The sequence below is a fragment of the Cyprinus carpio genome, chromosome B17 (genome assembly GCF_018340385.1).
Source record: "Cyprinus carpio isolate SPL01 chromosome B17, ASM1834038v1, whole genome shotgun sequence".
Taxonomy (NCBI): Eukaryota; Metazoa; Chordata; class Actinopteri; order Cypriniformes; family Cyprinidae; genus Cyprinus; species Cyprinus carpio.
This window is the reverse complement of record NC_056613.1, coordinates 16,505,100-16,532,518: the sequence shown is the minus strand read 5'-3', so window position 1 is coordinate 16,532,518 and position 27,419 is coordinate 16,505,100. Positions and strand designations below refer to the sequence as shown.

Sequence of the window (27,419 nt, the reverse complement as noted above, 5' to 3'; positions counted from 1 at the left end):
GTTAGACACTGGAAAACACAAACACACACAGCACACCAACAATCATCCCTGCTCTCTTACCTTGCTAACTTGACTAAACCTAAGGATCATTGTGTAATCCCATTAAAAAATGTGAGATCAGGTGAATTCAGCAGTTCCCAAACTCAGAGGGTTCATCAGAGGGTCATGATTAGAAAACAACTGTTATTCCTTACTAAAATCCAGTCGCTCAGTGGATCCCATGATGCGTGTTACAAAATGGTGGCTAGTAGTGAACATTTCTCAATTTTTATCCAATTCCACTGGAATTTGCTTGTTTGTGATGGTTTCAGGGATCCTGAATCCATATGTTAGAGGAACCAGAGTTTCCATCTCGCATGCTTCTTGGTCTCAGTCTTGGACTTGCGTTTGGGTGTGGAGGTGAACACCTCGTGAGTATAAGGCAGAGAGGGGTAGGACGGCTCTTCTAATGGACACAGTCTCTTCATTAAGGGCTGAAGTTTGTCCTCTTGAAGTTTAAAATCTAGCTCCACACTAAAAGAGAGAAAGAGAACATTTTAGGTGAGGATAATGTATAGTAGAGATCATATCAAAACAGATTACACAGAATTGTCTGGATGATGACCTAAATTAGTCCAATTAAGGTCAACAACAAATAAAATTTTACTCCATGCACTTTTTTTCAAATTAATTCTCCTTATCTTATTGTGCCTGTTTCATCATCAACATCCCAAAACTCTATTTCAAAGTGCATCAATATATTTTTTTTATCATTTTTCATCATACAATAAAACCTCTGAAACTAATTTCCCTTTCCGCTGACAACACTTTGTCTGTTTGAATTTTATTTATATAATAAAATATTATTTAAAAATGTAATAAGTTTTAAAAAATTAAAAAAGTGTTTTTTAAAGAAAATATTTTTTTATTTGCCAAGGATTCATTTAATAAATTAAGTGACATAAAATAATATATTTAAAACTATTTTAAATAAATGCTGTTCTTTTGAACGTTCTACTCAAAGAATCCTGAAAAATATTATGAATATTATGTTTCCACAAAAATATGAAGCGGCACAACTGTTTTCAACATTAATAGTAATAACAAATATTTATTAAGCAGCAAACCACCATATTATAATGATTTCTGAAGGATCATGGGACACTGAAGACTGGAGTTATGACTGCTGAAAATTCAGCTTTGAATCACAGGAACAAATACTCAAATGGAAAACAGTTATTTTAAATTGTAATCATATTTAACTATAACTTCTTCTTTTTTACTGTATTTTTGATCAAATAAGAGACTGAGCATAAGATACTTTTTTCAGAAAAAGTCTGACCCTAAATTTTTCAATTTGTTATTTTATTATAATAATATTAAAATATTATTTTGAAATATTACTTTATTTAGCCATTGTTTTGCACAATTTTAATATCAGTTCCAAATGAATGTAATACATTTTTTCTATTTCCTGTTGCAATCCTCTTTCACTTAGTAATAATTTGACAGTAAAATGAGTTGCAAATGCCGTTTCATGTTCGAGTTTTGTCTGCCTTAGAAAATGTCATGAGGGTTCACCACCTTATTCCTGACCTCTAACATCATGACTAAGCTGTTTAGCTCAGTCTCAGTGTTTGTGTGTATGTGTTTGTTTCATTGTCCTCGCACAGCCACAGTCTGACCTAGTCTTCCCTCTAAAGTCATAATCCCATGACAATCAGATGATTTCTGATTATAGCAGTGGCTAAACTCCCAGATTAAACATCGGAGACAGCTTTAATCCGATCTAAATGAAATCATTCACAAAGCAGCGTCTGACTCATCAGTGCAAAGAACAGAGACAGACAGACCAATCACACACAACCCATCAGTACCACTCACTTTCAATTCCTGAATCGCTCCCCTTCTTTTCACTTTCCCGCACTGCAAATGAGCGTATTGGAAATCAATGCTGTTTGACTCATCAATTACATCCATTTATAAAAGATTTGTGCATAAAAAGAGAGCTCTCTAACCAAATTGCAGCATGAGAGTCAATTATGTTTATCTCTGACTTTACACTGAGGGTTTGTTTGGTTTGTGTTAAGGAGCGCTTTATATATATGACAGTCGAGCCCTTTGGCTTTCATTTAAAGTTTTGTATTGAATAACGCACACATTTCGTTTAATTAAAAGCTGCTATGGTGAAACGCAGACGTTAATCGTTCAGTTCATTATGGAATTTTGCACTGAATTTCAAAGCCTTTGAAAATATGATAGCGTTTTATCACAATTCCACACAAACAAACCTTAAACCAAGGACTTTTTCCCACTACTTGTGTATCGAGACAACAGAACGCACCAAAAACAGACTAAACCCCTTGGAGACAAAGCGATCTGCATCTCATTTTCAAGTCTGTCCTGGATTTTCACAAATGATCAGAAAAACTTCTCTGGCATGATATATTTAGAAGCAGCAGACAGTGTTTGGTTTGTCTATTTACAGAACTTGTGAAAGCTCAGCGATTCTCGGCAGACTCTCTGAGGGTGAAAGAGAATGGAACAGCAGCGTGGTTCTGCTCCAGGTTGGGCTAAACTACACTTAGCAATTAATCACTGGAAAAACCTGAGCAGTTAACTTGTGCACACTACCAACAGGGGGTGTGAAACATATGGGTGGCTGGTGAACAATGCACAGCAAACAATTGCAGGATCTGCAAACCTGGTTCAGAATGGAGATGATGTATTTAAGGTTATTCTAAGAAAAGGATTCTCTTCTGCTATATGGTGTTTTGCATCAAATGCAATCAATCTGTAACAGCCGCATTCAATTCAAACATCCTTTTTACTGTTGAAAAAGGAAAAATCCTACTACACAAATAAAAAAATAAATGTACAAGCTATGATATGAATACAAGTTTAAACTTGTTGGACAGCTTTAAATGGAATTATAAACATTTATAATAATATACGTATTATAAGATTTGGCATTATATAATGGCTGTTTCTACAAAACATGTTTGTTAAAAAAAAATTAAAAAAGAAGAAGCATATATATATATATATATATATATATATATCAAAACGTTTGTTAAAAAAAAATTAAAAAAGAAGAAGGATATATATAATTTATTTTAAGGCCATTATTTAAATTTAAATTGTATGATGTTTGAACTTGAACTTTTATTCATCAATGAATCCTGAAAAATTGTAGCATGGTTTCCACAAAATTAATTAAGCAGTACTCTTTTTTTCAACATTAATAATTAGTAATGTCTTTGGGCTCCAAATCAACATATTGTATTGTACCAAAAAACCAGTCATAAGTAGCACGGGTATATTTGTTGCAATAACCAAAAATGCATTGCATGAGTCAAAATGATAAATTTTTCTTTTATGCCAAAAATCATTAGGATATTAAATAAAGATCATGTTCCATGAAGATATCTTGTAAATTTCCTACTGTAAATATATCAAAATATTTATCTAAATCTAAATAATATAAATATTCTAAATATTCCTTACCCAAAAACTATTTGGAAATGAGCAGTTTAGACATTGTGCAAAACATCTCTTTATGTTCTATGGAAGAAAGTCATATGGTTTGAAAGTGCTGCGGGTATAAATAGGGGATTGTTGAAATAACTCCCCGTTGTTAACATCAAATATAAGTGACCCAGGTTCTTGCTCAATTATTTGCTTGACTGCTTTGCTGTAAAGCAGAAACATACACATACAAAAATACATACGGTCAAACTCAGGGGGGTTGTAGACATGGAGCTAAATATTTAATCACAGTAACACAGAACATCATCCTTTATTCAGGTATACAAACATACAGCCATGAGCTTCGGTCAATGACAGGGTACAAACCTGGCCTGTCAGACGCCACAGATGTTATGTTCTAGCACTTTACCGCAGGGACAAAAATGTAATAGGTTCAGTCAATGAGAGGCTGTATTAAAAGAAGAGCTCAATCTTGGACACAACAATGTCAAATATTATGTTCTAGTATCGATAGTCAAGATAGCAATTGATTTTAGAAGCAGGCCTAAAGGTTTTTATCCGAGTGAGAGGAGGTTGGTGCGAGAAATCAGCTGGATCATTTCTGAGGGTTTTACTGAAGTGAGTGGATTATTATCAAGCTCCGTCTGTAATTTATGCTCAAGAGGCACCGCTGTCCATCCCTGCTGTGCACATTGCTGGGTATCTCTGCCACCTCTCATTTAAACGAACCACTAGTCCTCCACCAACCTGACACATGACCCGCTTGTGTCCATTTGTCTGGATTCATGAGGTACTGTGTGGACAGGACAGACTGAGGTGGTGCTGAAGGATGGGGCCCGTCAGGTGACGAATGGCCACATTGTGCTTGCCTTGAGATGGCTGCTGCAGAGTGAACTTGTCCAGTCCACTATATGCCAACAACAGGCATCACAATCAGCACTTCCTCACTGGCTGCTCTGCCAGCTCAGAGCAGGAAATGAGATTTTTGGCAATCAGACTTTGTTTTGTCTTCTGTTTCCTCTCCTCTGTTTGGTAGTGAAGTACTGGTCTGCTTATTAGTGCTGAGTGCAGCACAGTGTTCAGCACAGGTGAGCGCCGCCATGCAAATGAATGTTCACTCTCTGGGTCAGTCCATTTTTGTATATTTTCCAAACAAATTGCTTTAAAAGTATTTAAACTTTTTTTAATTGTTAAATCAATCAATCAATCAATCAGTATTGGTCCAAGACTTTTGGAACCCACTGTACAGATTCATATTTTAGATATGTATACTGTAGTTAATATAGTTAATATTTTGGAATGATTTGATTACAGATTAATTAAGATTTAACTACAGTATCACAAGAAGATGAACATAAAGATATCTCCAAAAAAACGGAACTTCTTTTATGAAATATTCAAATTGTTTTTCCTTTTCCCAATCTCTCAGATTAATAGTTCAAACAGAACATGTTATTTTAGGAATACTGTTTTAACTAGCAATTAAATTATAACGTTTTTCAAAAAAAAAAAAAAAAAATTAATTCTCAATGTGTTGACCCCCATTGTCCAACAAAATTTTTGAATGCCCTCTCCCATATAGGATATAATATATACATTATTTCTGCTGTCATTATGACAAAGCTGCTTGTTTTCAACCTATTTTACAATTTATTTATTTTTTCAATTTTTTTTTCAATTTTTTTTTTTTTTTTTACAGAGGCTAAATATTGCTAATAAAGTCATTCATTTGGTGATTCTTGGCGTTTCTAGCACTGAACTAATTTTAGATTATTTTATTAAAAATTAATTATTAATTATGATATAATAAACCTTCTGCAGGCCTTTGGAAGTTTGCTGAGGCCCCCTAGTAGACCCCGGTCCCATGGTTGAGAAATACTATCAGTTTCCATTCATTTTTAACTACAAAAAGTCTCCAGGAAGACATAATGCTCAGGGAAGTGTCATAATCATGTTGAGGAAACAACAGCAATAACATTAATTAGTATTATTGAAAAATCTGTGATGTTTTCTGTGATTAGTTGATTTGTCTATCATTTTTAAACATTCCATCATGTTGGATTAAAATACATAAATTAGTATGGTTTTATAAAAATGCATGGTTAAAAATATAAAAATGTCTTTATTAACGCAAGTTTATATAAAATGCATTTGTGAGCCCTAAAAATTGAAGTTAGCCAGTTTGAATATAAAATGCAATTGTCGCTTTCGCTACTAACCAAACTTTGTGTGAACGCAGCCATATTTATCACTCTAAAACAAGACTGACAATTGTATTCTGCTTCTGTGTGAGCACAGCCATTGTGATTAAGCTGCATTTCTCTGAGCTGCAAGGGTGTTAGGCTGAGAAAAAAGAGAGAACGGGGACACTTTCCTACATTTTGAGAAATCATCTGGAGCCTGCACAAAGCACACGATTTACCCAGTTTATTCCTGGGTCATAAATACTTAATTGAAACTTGCTGCTTATAATGAGAAATATTGCAGCATTTGAAAGTGAGAGGATATCTGCATCACACCATCTCAACAATTGATGCAAGCAAGACACTTACAGTAATCCACTTGAAAAAAAACAAAGACATTTAAAATACCATATACAGATCCAACTGGAACAAACCGCAACTGTATTTGGCACCATTAATGGGCCTTTTTCATAAGCTTCTAGCAGGAAGGATATTGCCAAGCGTCTGTAGATACCCACTGGGCCGCCGTGAGACGTGACACAAAATAAATGAAGTTGGAAGGAAAAAGGTGCTAAATGCAAACTGTAGGAATACCATAGGGAGTTATCTTGGACACCGTGCAAGACAAACTGATGGTTGCCACTATTTCAAAACTTCAATGGTTATTTTTTTCCCTACTTCTGATGAATGAGTCATGCCTGTCTCCCGTCAGCATACCCCGAGGACAAAGGCTGCGGCAGGACGGTCTCAGGTCGGGCTGTTTGTTCTGTCGCTATCTGTCTCCCAGTATGTGTCCAACTACAGAGACATCGCAGCAAAATCACACCATGCTGGCTGCAATATTTTGACATATGAGAATATAAAAGTACACACAGAAATCCACAGAAAAAAGAAAGGTTTCATTCAGGTTTGGAATAACATGAGTGTGAGTAAATGATGACAGAATGTTTCCTATGATATTCCTATTAATGCTTTAACAGTAACACCATTAACTGTCAATGCAAGGTCTCATCCTGCAAAGTAGGCTTATTTTTTAACCAATTTGTGCACACGCTCAGCTTTGAGAACATTCTTAAATACACATGCCAAACAAGAGCACAAAGAATTTGAGCTTAGTTGAACTGATGCAAATGTGAAATGAGAATCAAGCATCAAGACACAAAAGCGCACTTAAGGTTCAGAAAAAAAGAAATACCCACAATATATAGTTTGGAACTTGCTTATTATACTCACTATACACACAGCTAAAGAAAAGCAGGCTCATTTTTTTAATTGGCCCTTTTTTACATTTTACACAAGACTGCAAACAGCAGAGCTGACCTTTTTTTTCCTAGAATACCTTTTTAATCTGCTATTTGATTCATTATTTTTAATTTTCTTAACAAGGTTGCATGGTTGGACTCTCCGTAAATCCATATTAGCCGAAAGGTGCTTAGCTGTTCATGAATATTTCTAATGCCATTTTCAATACATTTAACAGTGTATAAATTCACAGATTAAGGCCAGTTGTCAGCACATAAAACATTTTTGTAATTTAAAATTGGGTGAATAAAGTAAAAAAAATATAATATAATATAATATAATATAATATAATATAATATAATATAATATAATATAATATAATATAATATAATATAATATAATATAATATAATATAATATAATATAAAAATGATATATACACTGTAAAATAGCATTTTACAAAAAAACAGTTCCAATGTAGTATTCAAAGTACTCAGTACTCAGTGTCTTTGTCCTCAAAAGCTCACTCAAAGCTTTCACTGTTGCCAATGTTTTGGAAGAGAAATACACATTAAATACTTTGGGTTGAAAGAAGGATGTGCCATTGTTTAAAACAACAATGTGGCACAGCATGCTGCAGCCAGCTAGTTGGTTTTTGCTGGGAGCATGCTACTCTCTTACAGTGCCTTATGTGTTCCTTTGAGAAAGTTGTGATGGAGGAACAGCGAGAGGTATCTTACACCATGCTCGCGTCCATTTTAAACCCTGTATGGGTCATGTGGAGTACACTGAATGAACAATGAACTTTGACCTTGTAGGCCTTCTTCTCTTGTCCATTGGGATTTTAGAGCAGTTGGATAGTGTTCTGGAATGTCAAAAAGTACTAAGTTAAAAGTTAGTGTTAGAAGTTAGGTTCTTTGAGAAAAGAGCTGTCGAGGGCCTCAGGTAAGGCTTTTGCTGTAATTCCATTAGTGCTGATCTTACACTAACACCTTATTCCTCTTTATTTGTCAGAACTGCCAGATGTTGGATGCCAATGCGCAGTATGAACGGGGAGCTTAATGTATTTGGTCTTGGCGGAACAGATTTGCTATGCTGCTGCTGCTGGTTATTGCTGTAGTTGTAGATTATTGCTGTTCCTGCATGCAATACAGGAACTTGCTACTGCCAATGCATACAGTGATACGGTGCTGTGAGTATTTAAGACATACTGCTGCTGCACAAATAGCATATAAAATAACCCCCCCAACAAAGCCGTAAAAGAAGATAAACAAAACCGATAAAATATGTACGCTGCTATAAGCATACTGCTTCTATACCATAACATGCTTGAAATCATCCCTATAAGGCAGAAGAGAGATGAAAAGATAAAACCCCCCAGAACAAGCAGGTCTGTTGCCAATACATATGTACTGATGCTCCAGAGAGCCATGAGACTGTGTGTTTGCTATCTATGTGAGCCTGGGCCTGATTTGCAGAATGGCTTAACGCTAGTGGACTATTGTTTTGTGTACCTGATCAGTTGACCAGATAGTTTAAACTAGTGGCTTAGCAATGAGAACCTGGGTGCTGTACCCTTAGGTTTATTTAACTAATGACCTAAATAACTATGTGTGTCTGAGCCAATAGCTCAAACTTACCTAGATAGAAATGCACACTATAGCCCTATTAGCACGGGATTAGTATTATCTGGGGACCTTGTGTGATTTTGAAATTATGCCCACAACAACCCCCCAAACCTCGTCAGTGCCGTAATGCGATGCAGAAGTGTGCAGTGTGTGTGCTTGCTGTGCATCTACATTTGAAATAACGAACCTGAGCGTGCAAAAGATGCGGTGTGAATGACTTTTTTTCCCTGCATGTCGTGTGCAGGGCTCCATTTTTATGATGAGAGGAGAGGAAAGGTTGAGAAAGCACTCCAGGTAAATTTTGAAATGTACCAGGTGTATTTAAAGGCTATATGTAAAGTTGATAAGCAGTTAAATGTGTTAGTTTACACACAAAGAAAAGTGTAAGCTTTTAATAACTCCAAGAATAAAATGATTAATTTCTTTAGCATGTTAAATTTGATTTACAGAACTTTTGTGCTGTTTTCTAACCGTTTGGACTTGCACTTAACCTTTTCACAGGCATTTTGTTTTCATAGTTAGACAGATATCGTGATGTACAGTATCATTATACGATTGTCTAACAATATACTGATTACCGCAGAATCGCTGTATTGTGATATTAGCGTATCGTGAGCCATGTATCGTGATTAATATCGTATCGTGAGGTACCCTGCAATGCCCACCCCTAGTTCTATGGTCCGGTAAGATGGATTTAAAAAAAAGAAAATAATATAGTTTTGTGCCCTGTGTCATTACATTTCACCAGGTTAAAATAATATCTCAAGCTTTATGCTTGATTTATTTTTAACACATTAACCTCAAAACCTTTTCATCTTTCTTTTTCTGCAAATTGTATGGTGTAGCGATATGATAGCACCCAAAATACTATCAAACACTCCAACGCAGCTCCATTCTTCGTGAAAGATGGATAAAAAGGTGCACAGGAAACAAAAACCTCAAAGAAAAAAAGATATGACCTGCCAAATGCTGGCCAAATCACAGAGATGCCAATTCACATGGGACTAATATCATCACAGGACCTCAGTGTTTGGCGAAAAAAAAAATCTAACACAGTGTCTATTTATCACTATTTTCATTTCAGTCGATATTGATAATTATCACGATAAATGACAAATTTGTATTTCTTTCAAGTTTAAAGGCAGATTTTTGCTCCAAAGTTAAAGTTGTAGAAACCAGACAGTTAATTGTGGTTAAACTCTTTATGGTCAGAACACGACAAACACTTCATGTTTTTGAATTCTTTATATGTTTCCAGCCATTTTTCCTTAAAAAAAAAAAATATCTTAAGAGAAAAATGTATTTCTTAGTTTCTGCGTGTTCTAACGAGTAAAACTGTTTCAAATTAAGAAACAGGTTTGTGTTCCCTGATAATATTAATACCAATGTTAATTTTTTTTTTTTATCTGTTAGAAATGCACATTTGATTGTAGTAGTAGCTTGAGTTAGAATGCAGATGTAATATATGTAAAAATTGTAGCAACCTAATTTTTATTTGTTAAAATTTTATTATTCTGACTGTTTGTTTGTTTTTGTTTTTTTTATTAACCATAGTAGCATACATTTAGATCATGATAAAAGTTTAAACCACATATTTAGTACCTCAATAAAAAAAAATGACGTGACATGTGGAAGTGTGTGAGGACCCATACTCAGAATTCGTGCTCTGCTTTTAACCCATCCAAAGTGCACACACACACACCATGAACACTCACCCGGAGCAGTGGGCAGCCATTTATGTTGCGGTACCTGGGGAGCAGTTGGGGGTTGCGGTACCCGGGGAGCAGAATTGAAAATCGAATGCCAACCCACAGAACGAATATTCAAATAATCAAATATTCTGGTCCAGCCCTAAGCGGCACAGAGTCATATCAGCGTGTAAATACACCTGCTCTGGTAAACTCACGCTGCGCGGACGTTTTTTAACTTTGGGCTGAGAGGATAAACAGTCCAAGTGTCACAGTTCAAATGAGTAGCGCTCTTTCATTCCGCTTTTGGCGCATAAACATTATATTGAACATTTATCGAACTCTTAACATCGCTTTACCGAGAAAAATTATATTGCAATAATTATCGTTAACGATTTATCTCCCACCCCTAACTATAAGCGTCTTTATTAAACTATTATACTTGCTAAGTATGCTGCTGCTAATATTATTTCAAACATTGCATCTGAATTTGCTATACGCATGCATGATTTTTTTTTTTTTTAAATAACTCATATTTTATTCGTCTGAAAGAAGAAAGTCATATACATTTAGAATAAATTAAGTGTGAGTAAATCATAGGATAATGTTCATATTTGGGTGAACTGTCCCTTTAAATGCTGTTGTTTTATGCCTGGAAAACCTCAAGCACTGTTTACTTTATTTAGAAATACGTAAAAGCGGAATGTCATTATTTTAATATAATATGTATTAGTTGAAATATTACTATTAAATACAATTTTATTTTTTTACTGTGAATTCACAATTGGTACAGAAACTGGTGAAATTTCACTGGTATTGGTATCAGCTACTGAAAGTGGTTCATGATAACCCTATAGTGTAGAATGAAGTGTTTTGTCTGACCATACACACACATACTGTATATTCATAGACAGACTGCTCTGATTCACTAACCCCAACCAAAGCTAGAAGCACCTTTCCCTTCTTCACCACCTCATCACTTTGGTAACTAGGACAACCACATCATCCTCACCAATACATGTCTCTCTCTGTTTCTGCTCAGTATTCTTCTCATACTAATGTCACAGTGTCCTCTTCTGTAAGAACCTTCCAGTAGTAGGTTATAGGGGATCTCGGGAAAAGGCATTGAACTGCAATTTAACACCACTTTATTGCTCACCCAAACCCAGTCTTTCCACCACGAACTGTTCCTGAGAACCAAAACCAATTATAGCTTTTACAAATCAGTTCCTTCAATTTCATGGTTTACTTAACAAACGGAAGCACCCCTAAGCAGAACGGATGAATATTCATGATAAACACACTAACAATCAAATAAACAGTCCTTTAATATAGATGTAAGCAATAATATCATATCTCACTAGTCCAAATTTTAGATTTAAATTGACTTTTTATTTGTACCTTCCATTAAGTCTCTTTAAGGAATAGTTTAACTACAAATGAAAATTCTGGCAATATTTACTTATGTTGTTTAATTATGTTGTTCCAAATCTGTAAAATAAAATATCATATCATATCATATAATTACATATAGTAATAATATTTTTTATTTAAAAATAACATTCACAGATTTCATTATTGATTTAAAATTCCTTAATTTACCAATTACACCTAAATAATCAACCATACCCATTACTATGTGTACTGTGCATTAGAGTGTACTGTAGTTTTTGTAAATGTGTTTTAGCTCTTCTCTATAATGTAAATCCAGTCCTCTGGGCCGGTGTTCAAAGAGTGCTGACATGCTGATACAGTATGCATATCTGTGTGTATTTGACTTCCCTCACTGTGCAAACTGAATTGCATATTTTTGATTTCTTTTCTGACCCAAGTAATGTATTCCAGGGTCGTCTGGTAGGCGGTGAAATGCTGCATTTGTCTGATGATAGATGGCATGCCTTTATGTACATGTCACTGCATTTGATTTCAATGTGTAAATGAATTAATACAAAAATGCTTGAGAGGCAAATGTTTGTGTTTTGCTCCCACGTGCAAGCATATCACTGCAAAACAAACATTAATGAATACATAGCTGTGTGTGTGTGTGTGTGTGTGTGTAATATAGTTCTGATGCATTCTGGGTTTAAAAGCCATATGAGTTTGAAATGACATGGGGTAATTATTGCTTTTATAACAAAATTAACAGCAAAACCATTCATTTGAAAGAAATGGTTATGTTTCTAAGAATCATACAATTACACTTAACTTGCATTGAAGAAAAAATGGTCTAGTTTTACAGTGTCTGAGTGGATTTTTCAATCGGTCTGGTAAAAATGTATGAAGTCCATATGCAGGATGCATCAAAGGAACTCAGTGATGATATTTTTCATTTTACACTTGATTTCTTATTGGTAGAAGAGCTCAGGCTAACAGCACAGATTTTATACTTTTTAGTTCTTCAAAGCTTTACTGCAACAGAGACAAATTTGACAATATGATTGGACACTGCAGCTGCACTTGTACAAATGTGTGCCTTAGTATGCAAATAATCTCTGAATCAAGGATTCAGATGAAACTTCAAAATGTAAAATGAAAAACCAATAATAATTCAACAAGTATAAAAATGTTGGCCAAGCTGAAAGATTCAGATATAATATCAGAGACTCACCTGTATATGATGCAGGCACTGTTGCGACATGTGTCACAGTTGGCTGTATCCTGCCCAGTTCGATAAGACAGTCTGTGGAAAAACAGTGTGTGATAATTGTAACATCTGGAAACAGTAGAGTTCATTAAATATAAAGGGATAGTTCAAACAAAAATAAAAATTCTATCATAATTTCATTCCAAACTATTCTATTGCAAATAAATGCAGTTCCTTGGACTTTCAGTTAATCAAATATTAATCAATACAATGGTCTTCAACATTGGTTATTATAAGAAATGTTTCTTGAGTACCAAATACTAATATTTCACAATGCTGGTTTTATTGTCATTTTGATTCAAAATAATGCAGCTATGCTAAGCATGAGATATGTAATTATATTTAATTCAATAAAATGTTTTCATTGATTTACAGCCTTAATTATTTCTTCTGCATTGGTGTCTTTTATTAACACAGGGCCTCTTGCGGATTATTGTTTCATTCTGCCCTGCGCCCAGGATTTCTATACATTATTTCATGATGGAAGACACCAGGATTGAATTCCCTGTATCTATCCACAGTTCATTTGTGGCCCTTGGGCTTCAGCAGCATTAATGTATGTACAAGGGGATGATGGATCATGCACTAGTCTGGCATACTTGAAGTGGTTTTGATATATTATTTGTGTGCTAATGTGACACTGTGACACACGCCTAGCATTTCTCCAGAGACAATAACAGGGCTGCACCCAGCAGCCATGCAGTTATGCATTTTCATTAAAGCTAAATGAAAGCCTAATTGGATCACTTTATCCTTCTGAGTGCTCAAGTGTCAGGATGGCCATTGATATTCTGCAGTCAGTTCAATCTGATGTTGCTGAGAAGTTCACGGCGACAGTGGTTACACACATTATGTCCAAACGTAGAAGAGTGATGTTTTGCTGCAGCAATGTAGTCAGCACGAACAACACCTGAACTGAGCTTTTACTTTACTTGCTTTTAGACTAAAATAATATCTTTCCCTGTCTGCTCAGTATTAGGGCACTACGTCATGGTAGGAGAGAGCTGTACTTAAAAGGAAAAAAATCAATGTGTTCAATATGATCTGGAATAAATAGGAATGAGATGAGATTGAACCCTTCCTCGTGGCAGAAGCACTGGAGAAGAAATATCCTAAAGGTCAAGAAAGGCAAAGAATTATTGGCAGTCAGGGTGACCCAAACAACAGCCAATGTGATGATGAGGTCTGTTGGAGGTGTGTGCTAGTTCGTGTGTGTTTAGGAATGTACATGAAAAATCTGTCATCATTTACTCACACTCACATCATTTCAAACCTGAATAATTTTCTTTTCTCTGTGGAACACTATATATATATATATATATATATATATATATATATATATATATATATATATATATATATATATATATATATATATTATAAAAAGTGGGGTCCACTGTAAAGATGTGTGATATTTGTTGTCTACGATAAAATTGCAATTGATGTGTGAGCTGACAGCATGTTACTCACATTGTGAAATTCAGTGTTTCAGAACTGAATGAATCTGCATTTTTTAACAAAATCATTTGAGTGAATGATTCAATAATTTATTAATAAAACTTTGTTTCTGAATGAATCAGTGATTTTGAACAAATTGCTTGAATAAATGATTCAGTGACTTATTAAGACAGTGACTTGGCTCCACTTGCGGTTTTGGTTTTATATTTTAAAGGGTTAGTTCACCCAAACTCTCATGTTGTTCCAAACCCGTAAGACCTTCGTTCATCTTTGGAACACAAATTAAGATATTTTTGATGAAATCCGAGAGCTGACCCTCCATAGACAGCAAGGGTACTACCACGATCAAGGCACCGAAATATAGAAGGACATTATTAAAATGGTTCATGTGACATCAGTGGTTCAACCCTCATTTTATGAAGCTACAAGAATACTTTTTGTGCAAAAAGTGCTAAAATAACAATTGCATTCTACAATTCTTCTCCTCCGTGTCACCCTAGAGCACCATTTTGGAGAGTATCACAATGCAAATATATATATATTTATATATATATATATATATATATATATATATATATATATATATATATATATATATATATATATATATATATATATATATATATATATACATTTTAATATAAAACTAAAACTGCATTTAGAGTAACTGCAAGTAAGAGTTTGACATAAAACTGATACATATACCTACATCCAATAAGGTAAAAATTGCCACTGGAAATCAATTTAGAGGGGCAAATAGCAGCCCTTAATGAAAAAGCAGATTTCTGTCATTGCTGTGCACTAACCACTCCACATAATTTGAAGAATACAAAAAGCTTTAGTAATCAGCTGCCCACAAAAGGCCAAAACGAGCACAAAAACACACTCAGCAAAATACTGTCTATTTATCATTAACAACAAAATCTAATTTTTGTTAATAGTGTACAGTCCTAATACAATGTTGTTTTAGACCCAGCTAACATTCACTGTATGTGCAAAAACAACTGAAATATCCTTCAAAATATCTTCTTTTCTGTTTTGCAACAGAAAGAAAGTCAACCGGGGTGCATTTCTAAAAAGCAATTATGGTCGCAAGTTCTGTCATTTCCAATAGAGTTCATTGGAACTAACGACCATAGTTAGCTAACAATGCTTTTGGGAAATGCAACCCCAGGTTTGGAACAACATGAGGATAAGTAAATAATGACAGACTTATCATTTTTGTGTAAACTATCCCTTAAAGCTAGTATCACCAGTTGGTAGCTGGTTTGTTACTTACTGTATCTGTCTTACCAGCTACCAGCTTAGATGTTCTACCAGCTTACACCAATTAATAACCAGCTTAGACCAGCTAGAAACCATACTCCAAAACAGCTATGCCTCTCTCATCTGTGAAAGTGTGAATGTGTGGAGCATCCAGTAATATTATGTATATATTTCAGTTGTTTTAAAATAAGTATTGATCATTCTGTGTGTGTGTGTCACTGAATCACACAAGCGCTTTGGGTTTTTTTCGCTGCAAGCTGGCTCTCAGTTATTGCAGACATCAGCTCTGTTGAGAGACACGCTCTGCCCTCTCTCGCTGGAGGTGTGCCCTGAGTGTGCAGGGAGGTGGCACACTGCTACGTTCCTGGAATAACCTGTGAAAATCTGACACTGGCAGCAGAAGCACATCTACACACTGTGTAATAGCACGCTAATGTTTCTTTCTAACGTGAATACAGTACACAATGGTTCGTATGTCATTGAAATTCAGCTAATTCTATTAGGACATACTCATGTTTGCACATGCTAATGAAAAATACGTGACACTGTCAGCAAGAGCGGTATCTGATGATACTCATTGAAGTCCCTTGACTTGCGCTGGAAGCTGCTCATGGATAATTCATTTGTTGATCATCAAAGACAAAATGTAGAGTGAAGAACTAGATTTTTATGTTATCTAAAAAAAATGTGAATGATGCTTGCCTAGGTTAGGGAACCGGGAATCATTTGATGTTTGATTCCCAGTAACATACTGAAATTCTTGAACAGTTTACAGCAATATTTATTCAACAGTGCTGCAACAGATACAGGAACTCCTAGTGGAAAGCACACAACGTGACCTGTTTTGTACTCTGCAAATATTATTTACTCTTATGTTATTTTTGTTTGATTACTGAACGAATTACTGTGTAATTGGTTTTTGGTTAGTAAAATACTATGAGTTGGTTCCTTTTTGGTGAATCATAAACATGTGGTGCGACCAGTGTAGTCTGTTTACAAAATGAATGACTCTTATGAGCCGGTTATTTATAGTAAATAAAAACATACAGTATGTAATCCATTTACATAATAAATGAATCTTAGGATTTGGATCTCTTTAGTGAATCAAAAGCACAATATGAAACAAGTATTGTCCACTTACTGAAAAACTGACTCTATTGTGAATCAAACACATTTTAGCTTACATGAAATGTGTAGTTTTTATTTGTGATTGCTTACTGGTTGTTTGTTTAAATTGTGTTTAGTTTTAGTTTTATTTAAATTTATTAATACAATAATCCCAGTATTTAACAATAAGTTCTTAGTTTATTTTAGCAGCACTAATAAGCATCAATGACTGATACTTAATTGCATTGTCGTGTATTGTGAATGCTTGGAAATGCATCATAAGTGTAAAGGAATCCAAATGCCTTCAAACCACAGCAGAGCATGACTTGTGAAATCCCATTTTCATCCAGACACTGACAATCTGTTGCCGTCTGGATATGCTGTGGAAGTCATTGGCACACTAATGAGCCAGTCGTGATAATGATTAAAAAGCAGTTCAGGCGGCTGGATCTCCATTTGGATACATCACCCAGTGACTGTCCTTGCAAAGTATTGCATTTTAAAAAAGCATCTATTGTCTAATATAATGGTGAAATGAGCCTCGGCGAGCAGAACAAAATGTGTTAAAGCACTTGTGGAGAAAATTATATATTGTTGCTTATTTGAGGCATCAGCAAAGTAGAAGCTACACAAAATCTTCATTTATTCCTCTTCTACGATTATCTTGCAATTGCCTCCCAAAAAAAAAAAAAATGTACATATGTAGTTTTCATAAAGTTGCATTTATAAATATATACTGTTGTCATATATGGTTGCTACCTCTACATGCAGTAGTACCATATAAAAATCATCATATATAGGATGTATATGAATCACTTGTGTTCATCTAACCAGAGAATGTATGAATGTGAAAATGATATAGTTAACATACATGGCAATATCACTCTTCAATATAGGTCAATGTATGTCATATAAACATATGGGTATATATCAATATGCTGTTTTATTTATTTATTTATAAACAATTAATTCATTTTCAGGTTTTAAATTTTTCCAATAATATTTCCCAAATTCCATCTTTCTTTGATTCTAACTGCGTGGTGTGTTCTGTGATTTTACATACTTTGGTCCATATGGGGCAAAAGCACCAAAGAATAGTCTAAATTCTGTTAGACTGATGACTCCTGCAGTACTGTCCTACTGCAAATTATCAGTGAAAACTAACTGGCTAAATTTCCAGGCGCAGCACAACTCTATCAGCACTAAAAGCTGGCTTAACACCTAAAGGCTCTACCCCGGTGTTCCAGAGGCATCCTTGCCAGGGCTCCCGAGTGCTTGGCATTTTAAGCTCTGCCCACCCTGGCTGTCAGCAGCATGTAGACGCTTTGTTTGCTCTAAAAGCGCTGCACTCAGACAGAGAGGAACATCAAACCCTTGGCTCTGGCTGGTTTAACCCAGGGAGACTGGCCGGGCTTTCATTTGCCCACACTGAGCCACTCATCGGTTCTGAGCTCAGCTGCTCTGATGACACCTAGCATGTGGGAGTGTGGGCACGGAGGTCCTGCCTCTAATAATAGGCCAATTGTGAAAGTTATGAGCTAATTGTGAAAGATAGGAGCTAAAAAAAAACAGACACACTTTCTCCTTCTGAAGATGAAAGGGCTGCCTGATGAGGCACTGCTAATTGAGGCTGTTTGAGTAGTGGTTTTGTGCTCTGAAAATACACCCTGCTTTTCTTACTCCTGGCTGGGATTAGAAAAAAGTCCGGCGCTCCTTAGACAGTGAGTTAGGTTTGAGGGCCATTACCTGCCCAAAGCAATGCCTGAAGGCCATTAAGTGCTGAGACTGTGGGTTTTAGACCAGTTCTGAGTGCCCAATTTGACTCATTTCAGGGGATGTTTAGGGTGAGATACAGTATACACAAATTCAGCCATCTGCTGTTTAAAAGATCTCTGCCATACTAAATGGGAAATAATATGGTAGACGTAAAGTGGCTATAACCGACACCTTGCTGAGCCTAGCAATACAAATATTATGGACCTATTTTACCTTAGAAAATGTTGGCATTTTCAAGAGCTTTTGGTTTTCAGTCTACAGAAGACTAGTTTCAAAGAGTCATTTCAGAGAAATTTTCTAGAACCATGGTCAAATGTTGTTGTCGGATCACTCATAATAGACTGGAGAGGATACAAGTCTTTTTTTAGTTGGAATTGCTTTTGAGGATTGAGATGGATTTGACTGTGAGAAGCATTTGCCTTGATTTTGATTTTTTAATCAAAATGGCCTAATTTACCATTTAAAAAAAAGCAATGTATCAAATAAAAATGTCAATTTATTCAAGTCCATATAAAAATAATATCCAATCCAATTAGTAGCACTTTATTACGCTTCATGATATTTTCAATGTATTTATTTTTAAAAAAATGGAGCAGAAATCTCTAGTTTATTCCTGGGATGTTCTGTAAAGGTTTTCTGTGAGTGAATGGTTTATTAGTCTAGGGTTTAATGACACTTTACAAGAAAAAAACATGAGTGCTGAATGGGTTTTACATTTCAAAATCTATCAATTGTTAATTAAAATTCAATATTTTTTTTATAAATATGTTTGTGGTATCAGAATACTATTAAGTTACCTTAATACATCTTAATAGTTTCTTTTGCTCACCAAAACTGAATTTATTTAATCAAAAACACAGTAAAACAGTAATATTGTGAAGTATTATTAACATAATAACTGATATAATACTGTTACTTTATTGCAATTTAATACATCTTTGCTGGATAAAAGAATCCGTTTCTATCAACAAAAAAAAGATTAAAAAATAAATATCTTACTGACCTCAAATTTTTAAATGGTAGTGAACATGTATTAAAAAAACATATGCCTAACACTCCTTTTGGATGTCTTCCAGGGATTAAGAGCTGCTAATATCTCCAGAACCCACTCTCATCGACCTTCACTAAATAAACTGTCACGTCCCGTCCAGCCAACAGCTGAGGCAGGCACTTCTAAGCTTCCAGCATCCCAACCAGAAGAGACGTCCACTTAATGGAGGGGCATTATTAAACATGAGGAGCACTGATTGTATCGAGTTCTTTCCTCTCATCAGGCAGGCCAGCAGAGAGAAAGTGAGGTTGGCTCTGTGCCTGTGTATTCGCATCAGGTATTAGAGAATGCAGGATGACATCTGACATTGAAGTGTCCCCGTGTTGCTGTGCAATTGGCTTTCAACAGGCACCGAAGCATCTTTTCACCTCATTTACTTCCTAGGTTCCAATTTCAACAGTCACCACAACCCATAACCCTGAATTTTTGCCACTCACTATAGATGCTGACATGGAAATGGAGCTGAAGTGCATTTAAAAGCTTTAAACAGTTGTTATAAATGGATGTTCATGTTGTTCACAGTGCCGGTTTAAACCTGTGTGGCACTAACACCACAAATGCAGTGAAATTAAAATATTTGAGCTGCCGAGTTGAATACATATTCCCTGCTGACTTCACACCTGGCTTTTATTCATAAATCAGGTATGACGGATCGTTTTAGAAATGCTTTGTTGTTTACGAGTGACCTTGTCTGTTAAATGAAGTATGGTGTAACAGAAGAGTAGCTCCAGCACATTTTCCAAACAAAACATTATTCTTCTATCTTTGAAGAGTGACTACTACAGGCGATTGATTGACAGTTCGCTAAGCCCCGCCCCCTTGTTTACTGTTGCAGAAAGATACATTTACAAACATCTCATAGGACTGAACTGAAGATTTATGCAAACATATGATTGTCAGTTAAATGTGTTCGTAAAGTGGTAACAAATGATTGGATATCATACTTCAGTGGGTTGAAATGAATTGTTACATTGCATTTTCCTTTAAAAGTGTTAAACACCACAGTAATGTGATTAAAAACTGCAGAGACTGCAAATCAGAATGGAGGCAAATGCTTCACAATCAACTGAAAACCGTCATTTGAAAGCGATTACAAGTGATAACATTACAGTAAGTGAACAGAACTGTTACTAATGTTTCTACGACACATTCACCATATGCTACTTTAGTTATTATCAGCACTGTACAGTGAACTGAAACGATATGTAAAATTGTGTAACATTTAATTAATGTAAGAGAAAATGGCAGTGTTCCTCCAGATGTTCCACAAGTTCATTCAGGAAAGCAGGTGACAGTTTAATTTACATCAAACACTTGTCAAGGTTTATTTAGTGATTTGGGTAAGGAAAAACACTGCTTGTACTCTCTCTGGGTATCTTGTGTCACTATTATAATTGACTCATTTTTGGATAATTTTTCAATAGCATACTATTCAAAAGCTCACAATGAAAAGCAATCTTTTTGATCTTACTGTGAACAATTCATATATGCACATATTCCTTTTTTTCATCATAATGTTAAAATCAAAATGATAATCAAAAAGCTTGATCTGGTAAAACGTCAGACTTCTCTCTGGTGAAATTTGTAGGACTTCTCCAATAATTTAAACTGCTTAAACCCGCCCCTTTATTACAAACAACTGCAAGCTTGCATTCAGATCTCCAATCAACAACTGATAGAAAAACCAAAGCCGCCATCTACAGTAATTTTTTCCCTTTTTCAGTAATCTGTTCAGTTAGCATGTAGGTCACAAAAAGGAAGAAAAGATCCTACTGATACCTCTGTTTTTTACTGAACTTGAGTTGTCACTTTGTTGCACTATATATCGGTACCATAGATGTTATGGGGCAATATTAGAATTGTTACATTTATTGGATATAAGTAAATATTGCATATTTTTACATTTAAATGACATTTGCCTAAATGTAATATTTATTGCTAAATGAATATCCATTTTTTAAATTGTACATACTGTTGTGATAACTAAATTCACTTGAAGCATTTAAAATGATTGCTGTTAGTTTTTAGCATTTTATTTTTATTTTACAGAAAATAGTATACAATATTTATAAATCGATATTGGCCAAAATGTTCAAGCTGGTGCATCCCTATACAGTGTGATAGATGTAGATTGTTAAGTGTGAACAGATACATGTGGCGCTACCAACTTTTTTGCAAGGCTTCCTTTATACTGTACGGAATTTCCCGTTTGTGTTTACAAATGGAAATCAAAACTTTTCTTAAATTTTTGATTAGCGAGTGGCAGATTCTCCAAACTGATGAAAAACAGGTTCAATAGCCTTAGAACTCTGGTATTTTTAGTATTATCTTTTCTTTCTCACACTGAGAAAACAAGCCTGAAACACAAAACCTGCACATATACAGTTGATGAATACTAAATGCGTTACATAAAGACTATGACTCACCCCTCTCGCTGTGCTTCTCCTCTTTCCAGCTCCTGAATGACCCCCAGCAGCACTTTGATGGTTTCTTGACTGGAGTTAATCAGAGCCTCCATGGCTTGAAGCCTGGCTTTCACATTCCCATCGGCCCCGGGGAGAGCAATTAGCTGCCCCTGCATTCCCTGCAAGGTCTCTGCGGCGCCCGAGTTTTGGCTACTGTGACAGTGGGCCCGGGAAGCGCAACTCGCCGAATGAGGCAAAGTCTGAGACTGCGCCTGCAATCCGTTCAGCTGCGCTGTGTCTTTTTTGCGTTTGCAGCTCCCTGAGGGACTCTCCGGGCATTCCACTTGTGTCAAAGATGTCCATGCAATAGGGCCAGAAATCTTTGAACAGTCACCCCTGACCTGCAGAGGTTGAGTCGGCGTGGTCGAGGAGCCACAGTTGGGCTGCTGGCCTGCCCCTGCCTCACTTTCACTGGGTAATCCTTTGTGCTTGGCCCCACTCCCCGGGACATTGGTGTCCCTCCTTGAGTCCGACTGATCCAAAACTGAGTCTGACAGATCAGGGCAGAGTTTCCCATCTGAACAGTCCGGCCCAGCACACAAGTCCTTAGCATCGCTGCACTGCGGCGTAGTGTGGAGCAACACCCGAGTCTGCTGCACCCGTCCTTCGCTCCTTGCCCCCCGTTCCCCACCCTTCACATCACTCAAAAAGCCATTGTTTTGATCTGGGTAATTTTCCACTAAAGCAGTGTGTTTGATGACATTTCCCTTCTTGCGCTCGAAGGGGAAAGTCTGGTAGCGCTTTTTCAAATCGGGTGAGGTTTGCACTCCCGTGCTCTTGGTGACGTTCGGAATGGAGCGGCGAGCCGGCATGGTCATGTACCTCCGGTGGATGACCTTGCAGGAAACGGAGTGGTCGCTGGCACCTCGGTGTGCAGCCTCATTCTGCGCCTCACAGATGTCTTTAAAACGCACCTGAAGGGCTTTGTTTCGCTTGCCCACTGCGTCTGCCCCGCCCCGCTCCAGAGAAGGACCACCGGACTCCGAGTCAGACTCTGAACTTGACAGAGTGCAGCGGCCTGCCTCCTTACTGACCATAACTCCTGCGAGAGAGAGAGAGAGAGAGAGAGAGAGAGAGAGAGGGAGAGAGAGGAGGAAGAATGAGGGACAGCGAGAGCGTTTACAGTTAATAAAATGCCAGTGATTGCGGCTCAAGCACAGATGGCCTAGTTTTGTCTTTTCCTCAGCACACAACATCCTGGCAGTCAAAGCTTGGGTTTTTTTTTTTGTGGGTGCGTGTGTTTTGTTTAGCAGTGGAAGTTAAAGCTGACACAGAGCGACCTGTATTCATGCTCTCTCATTACACTAAGGCTTCATCTCTCTAATGAGGCTGCCAGTACATGGGAGATGGGGGCTGAAGCACAGACTGCCAGCGAGACGGAACAGGGCCTTTGAGTCGTCAGATATGAAATACAACTCAACACTTGATGGCAAATACAGACACACAAGATAACGCAACACCTGAATTAAGAGGAACAAAATGGTTTAAACAACAATCAATAAAGTGTGTATAGGAATGATTAATTTGAGTTTCTGCTGTTGTCACTTTTTCACAGTTTGGATCAGAATAAATTGTTCATGTACAGAAAAATCTAATGGATGGGGGGGGGGGGGTAATATGTGCTGCGTGTGTGTGTGTTTTAAAAAATAATGCTGCTTTACCATTTGGTGGAACGTGAATAATTTGTCAATTTGCTTTCCATTTCAACTATTCTATGGCTGTGCAAAACTCACTGACAGTGCTTGGGTGGGCGGTTGCCAGGGTAATGCTATATGGTTGCAAAGGTGTTCTAAGTGGTTTTGATGCATTGGTTGCTATAGTGGTTCCAGAGGCATTGCTAGTCGGTTGCTAAGGTGTTATATTTGGTTGCTTGCCAGCCCAACCACCAGTGCACGTTACTTAACACTAGGTTACAGCTTGTTCACTACTAAATATTTGAAAGCCGTGCCATTAAACTTTGAAAGGAAAAGGTTGAAACGTAAGCCTACATATACAATAAATACTAAAGCCTACAACCAGGAGTTATATTTGAAACAGTCTCATCCTCTGACGTCACGTCACGCCCACGGACTGTTGGCTGAACGTCTGATGCATATGGCACACAAAATTGGAAACACTTCAGGAGTTTCAAAGTTGTCATCTGATTTGTTGAACTCTGCAGGATTTCTGGGAGATGTATGCATCACATTGGTATTATCTTTGCTGAAGATAATAAGTTTGCTGAATGTCTAGCTATGTGAGACTACATTTGGAATAAAATGGCAGACCAATTGGATCATCAATATACATCAACAAATAAGCTAATGTTTTCCATGAAAGATTTCAAAGTTTTTGATATATATGATGTTTTTGATATTTTAACTCTGTAACTGCTGTTACAGAATATGTTGACATGCTTTAATGTTCAAAAAACATTATTTTTCAAATACTGTACATTATATACATTCAAATACTCTCAAATGCGTATTTTTCTACAAAGTCCCTCCTTCTGACAAGCGCAGTCTGCTCTGATTGGCCAACTGACCCAGTGCATTGTGATTGGCCGAACACCGCAAGCACTCGTTGGAAATGTAACCTCCCTTTCCATAATCATGAGCTTCATCTTTCAAAATAAATGTAAAGGCAGTTAATAATGTCCTTAGTTCTACCATCAGTTCAAGCCCGAAAGGGAACAGAGTCGGGTGACAGACACAGTGATTAAGCTTCTATGTGTTTGCAGTTCACAAGCCATGGACGGTTAAGACAGCTGACTCCACTGTGATGTGACCCTGTGTCTCTCTCTCTTTCTCTCTCTCATCTCTCATCTCTCTCTCTCGTCTCTCTCTCTCTCTCTCTCTCTCTCTCTCTCTCTCTCTCTCTCTCTCTCTCTCTCTCTCTCTCTCTTGCACGTGCGCGTGCGCACACACATACACACACACACACACAACACAAGCAAAACTCTGCATTTGAAGAGTCAATATCAAATACTTAAACTAATAACAGAAGCGCCAGATTGTCATTGCAAAGTCTGAATTACCTCCTCTCCTAGGTTCATGAAACGGTCGTCCATAAAATGCATTGCTGTTCTGTTGTAAGTAATCTTAAAGATTCCTAAATGCATCTACTTTCGAAAGGCCAAATAAAGTGCTTTTGCATTTGCCTAAATACACTCAGCAATTCCCTGACATGGCTGCTTTAACACCAACTGCAGTTACTGAAACCACGCCTTCTTTCTTTGCATGAACATTTGGGCGGCATTACGCAAATATTTTCACATCGTGACATAAACATGTGGGGGCGTGTTTGAATGAGCCGTTTTAGGTTGGCGTAGTAGAGTGTTAACTTTGATAAAGAATATCTTTAATCTTTGCATCTTCAGGGATCTTATCTATGCACAATCAGCTTGTAACACTCCAAAGAGAGAGGAAACTTGAAATCGCATCATATGACCCCTTTAAATTTTCAGAGAGAAGACATTATTTAAATAAATGATATTTGAGTGGCTCTGCAGCATGAAACTGATCTAAAAAAAGTTAAATATATAAATTTCATATTTATTTATTCCCTCTGCATAGAAATGTAATTAAACTGTAATTATTTCAATGGAAACGTACTGTTGACTGTTTGCCATGAGGATATGATTACGATTAAAACATCAACTATTACAGGATACATCGAATGCAAAGTGAAAAATGAGCACCACAACTTTTTACTAAATTGGGGGCTTCAAACTTAATAGATCAATAAAGTCAGACGTCACTTTATGCAACTAAATACTACTTTACAGAGGGATTACAGCCTGCTAGCTTAGTCTTGCTTAGAACAGTAATATTACTCCTTGTTCCTTGATAAACTGCACAATTTGAAATATGATTCATGTCCTTAGCTCAATATTAAAGATTGTGAACTATACTCATATGAGCAATACTAATAGCAAAGCACCACTAATTATGGTTTAATTTACAGGTCAACACCATGACTCTGTTTAAGATCACTAATTTCATATCAGCAAGCACTAGCCTAATATTGTTTGGCAAACAAATGCCATGTTCACACAATTTTTAACATGCCATGGACAGGCTATACAATGTAAAATAAATATTTCAGCCTGTAGATAAATATAGTGGCAAGACAGTTTTCATTCTGTATCATATTCATTTCACTCAGCTGTGGTCCATCATTTACTATTAGTCATTGCAATGTCTAGCAGGCTCAGTAACAGGGAAGAATACAAATGGACACCTTGTCATCTGACATGCAGCAGCAGTGTCTTTCGGTGTCTGATTTTCACTCTGTAAGCTTATCTGACTCGACAGTGATAACACTCATCCTCCTTGAGTCATTGAACTGCCCCCTCTAACGATTCAATCAGCATCTCAAAATAATGAGCCCAGTGCTCTGTCAATTTTTGGAGCTAATATGGCAGGTACTTTTAGCCAGGCTGCAGAATACGCAGTTTATGATGGCAGTGATTCCGCAACTAGGGTTAAATGAACCTCAGTCTGCTTCAGTTTGAGAGGAAGTCTGTTTTTTGTTGTTGTTTTTTTTATCCACAGTATTGAATTTTGAACGTTTAAAAGTTTAGTGTTATATACAGGGCAGGGTTAGTGACATTAATTAAAACTATTACAAACGATAAAAAGACTACATAAAAAAATAAAAATATATATTTTTAAAATACATTATAAAAATAAATTCAACCTAAATAGTAATATTTAAAAGAACTAATAAAAATGACAAAAAATAAATGAAAGATATTTTAAAATATAAATACAAATTTTATGGCAATATTTAAAATTACCAAAATAAGACTGTTACCCTATAATGTGCACTTTAAAATATGAATGATAATGCTAAATGAGATCCAGTGAATTCATAAAGCAAACATTCCTGGTTTGGCGTCAGTAGTTTTGTGCATGTCAGTGAAGCCATTTGTCATTTTAGGGGTCACATGCTCCTCGATGTGGACTTTTGTAGAGAAGTAGTGGACTTCATGGCAGACTATTACCCAGCAGGCCATGTGCCAAGCCGAGAGAAGTTATGCGGGTGTCATTTGGTACAGGGCCAAAAAAGGTTTTGTAACACTATGTATTTTGTGCTTTTTCAGATGAATGCTTTCTACAATCACTTGTCAGAATTCTACTGCCTTGCACATGCCAAAATCTTGAGATCCCTCATAGCATTTGCTCTCCCACCAATCTCGGATTTATAGCACCATCTGTCCTTAAACAGATGGCGATGGCTGATTGATTCATTGATTCTGTAATTTAATTAAGTCCACATGGTAGTGGCTCACCTGCGTGTCTCGTAAGTGCCAACGGAATCACGACTATGATTAGGATTGAAAACAATCTTTGGGTCATTTGTGAGTACTCGCTGTGGTATTCAGGAAAATGTTTTGGCTATGTCCTGGGAACGCATTCAAAGCCGCGTAAAGGCAATTATTAAAACTGTAATGGTGGACA

General features: G+C 36.4%; 1 protein-coding gene across 2 annotated transcripts in view; it reads right to left on the bottom strand.

The window, feature by feature from the left end:
• Positions 1–27,419, bottom strand: part of insyn2ab (inhibitory synaptic factor 2Ab) — a 33,990-nt gene that overhangs the window by 214 nt on the left and 6,357 nt on the right. For both annotated transcript variants that reach the window (XM_042742549.1, XM_042742548.1), the window contains exons 2-4: positions 21,937–23,017; positions 12,817–12,888; positions 61–513 (exon numbers count right to left, since the gene is read on the bottom strand). In XM_042742549.1, coding sequence (XP_042598483.1) covers positions 330–513; positions 12,817–12,888; positions 21,937–23,012 — 1,332 coding nt within the window. In that variant the 5' untranslated portion in view covers positions 23,013–23,017 and the 3' untranslated portion in view covers positions 61–329. The remainder of the gene's footprint in view (positions 1–60; positions 514–12,816; positions 12,889–21,936; positions 23,018–27,419) is intronic.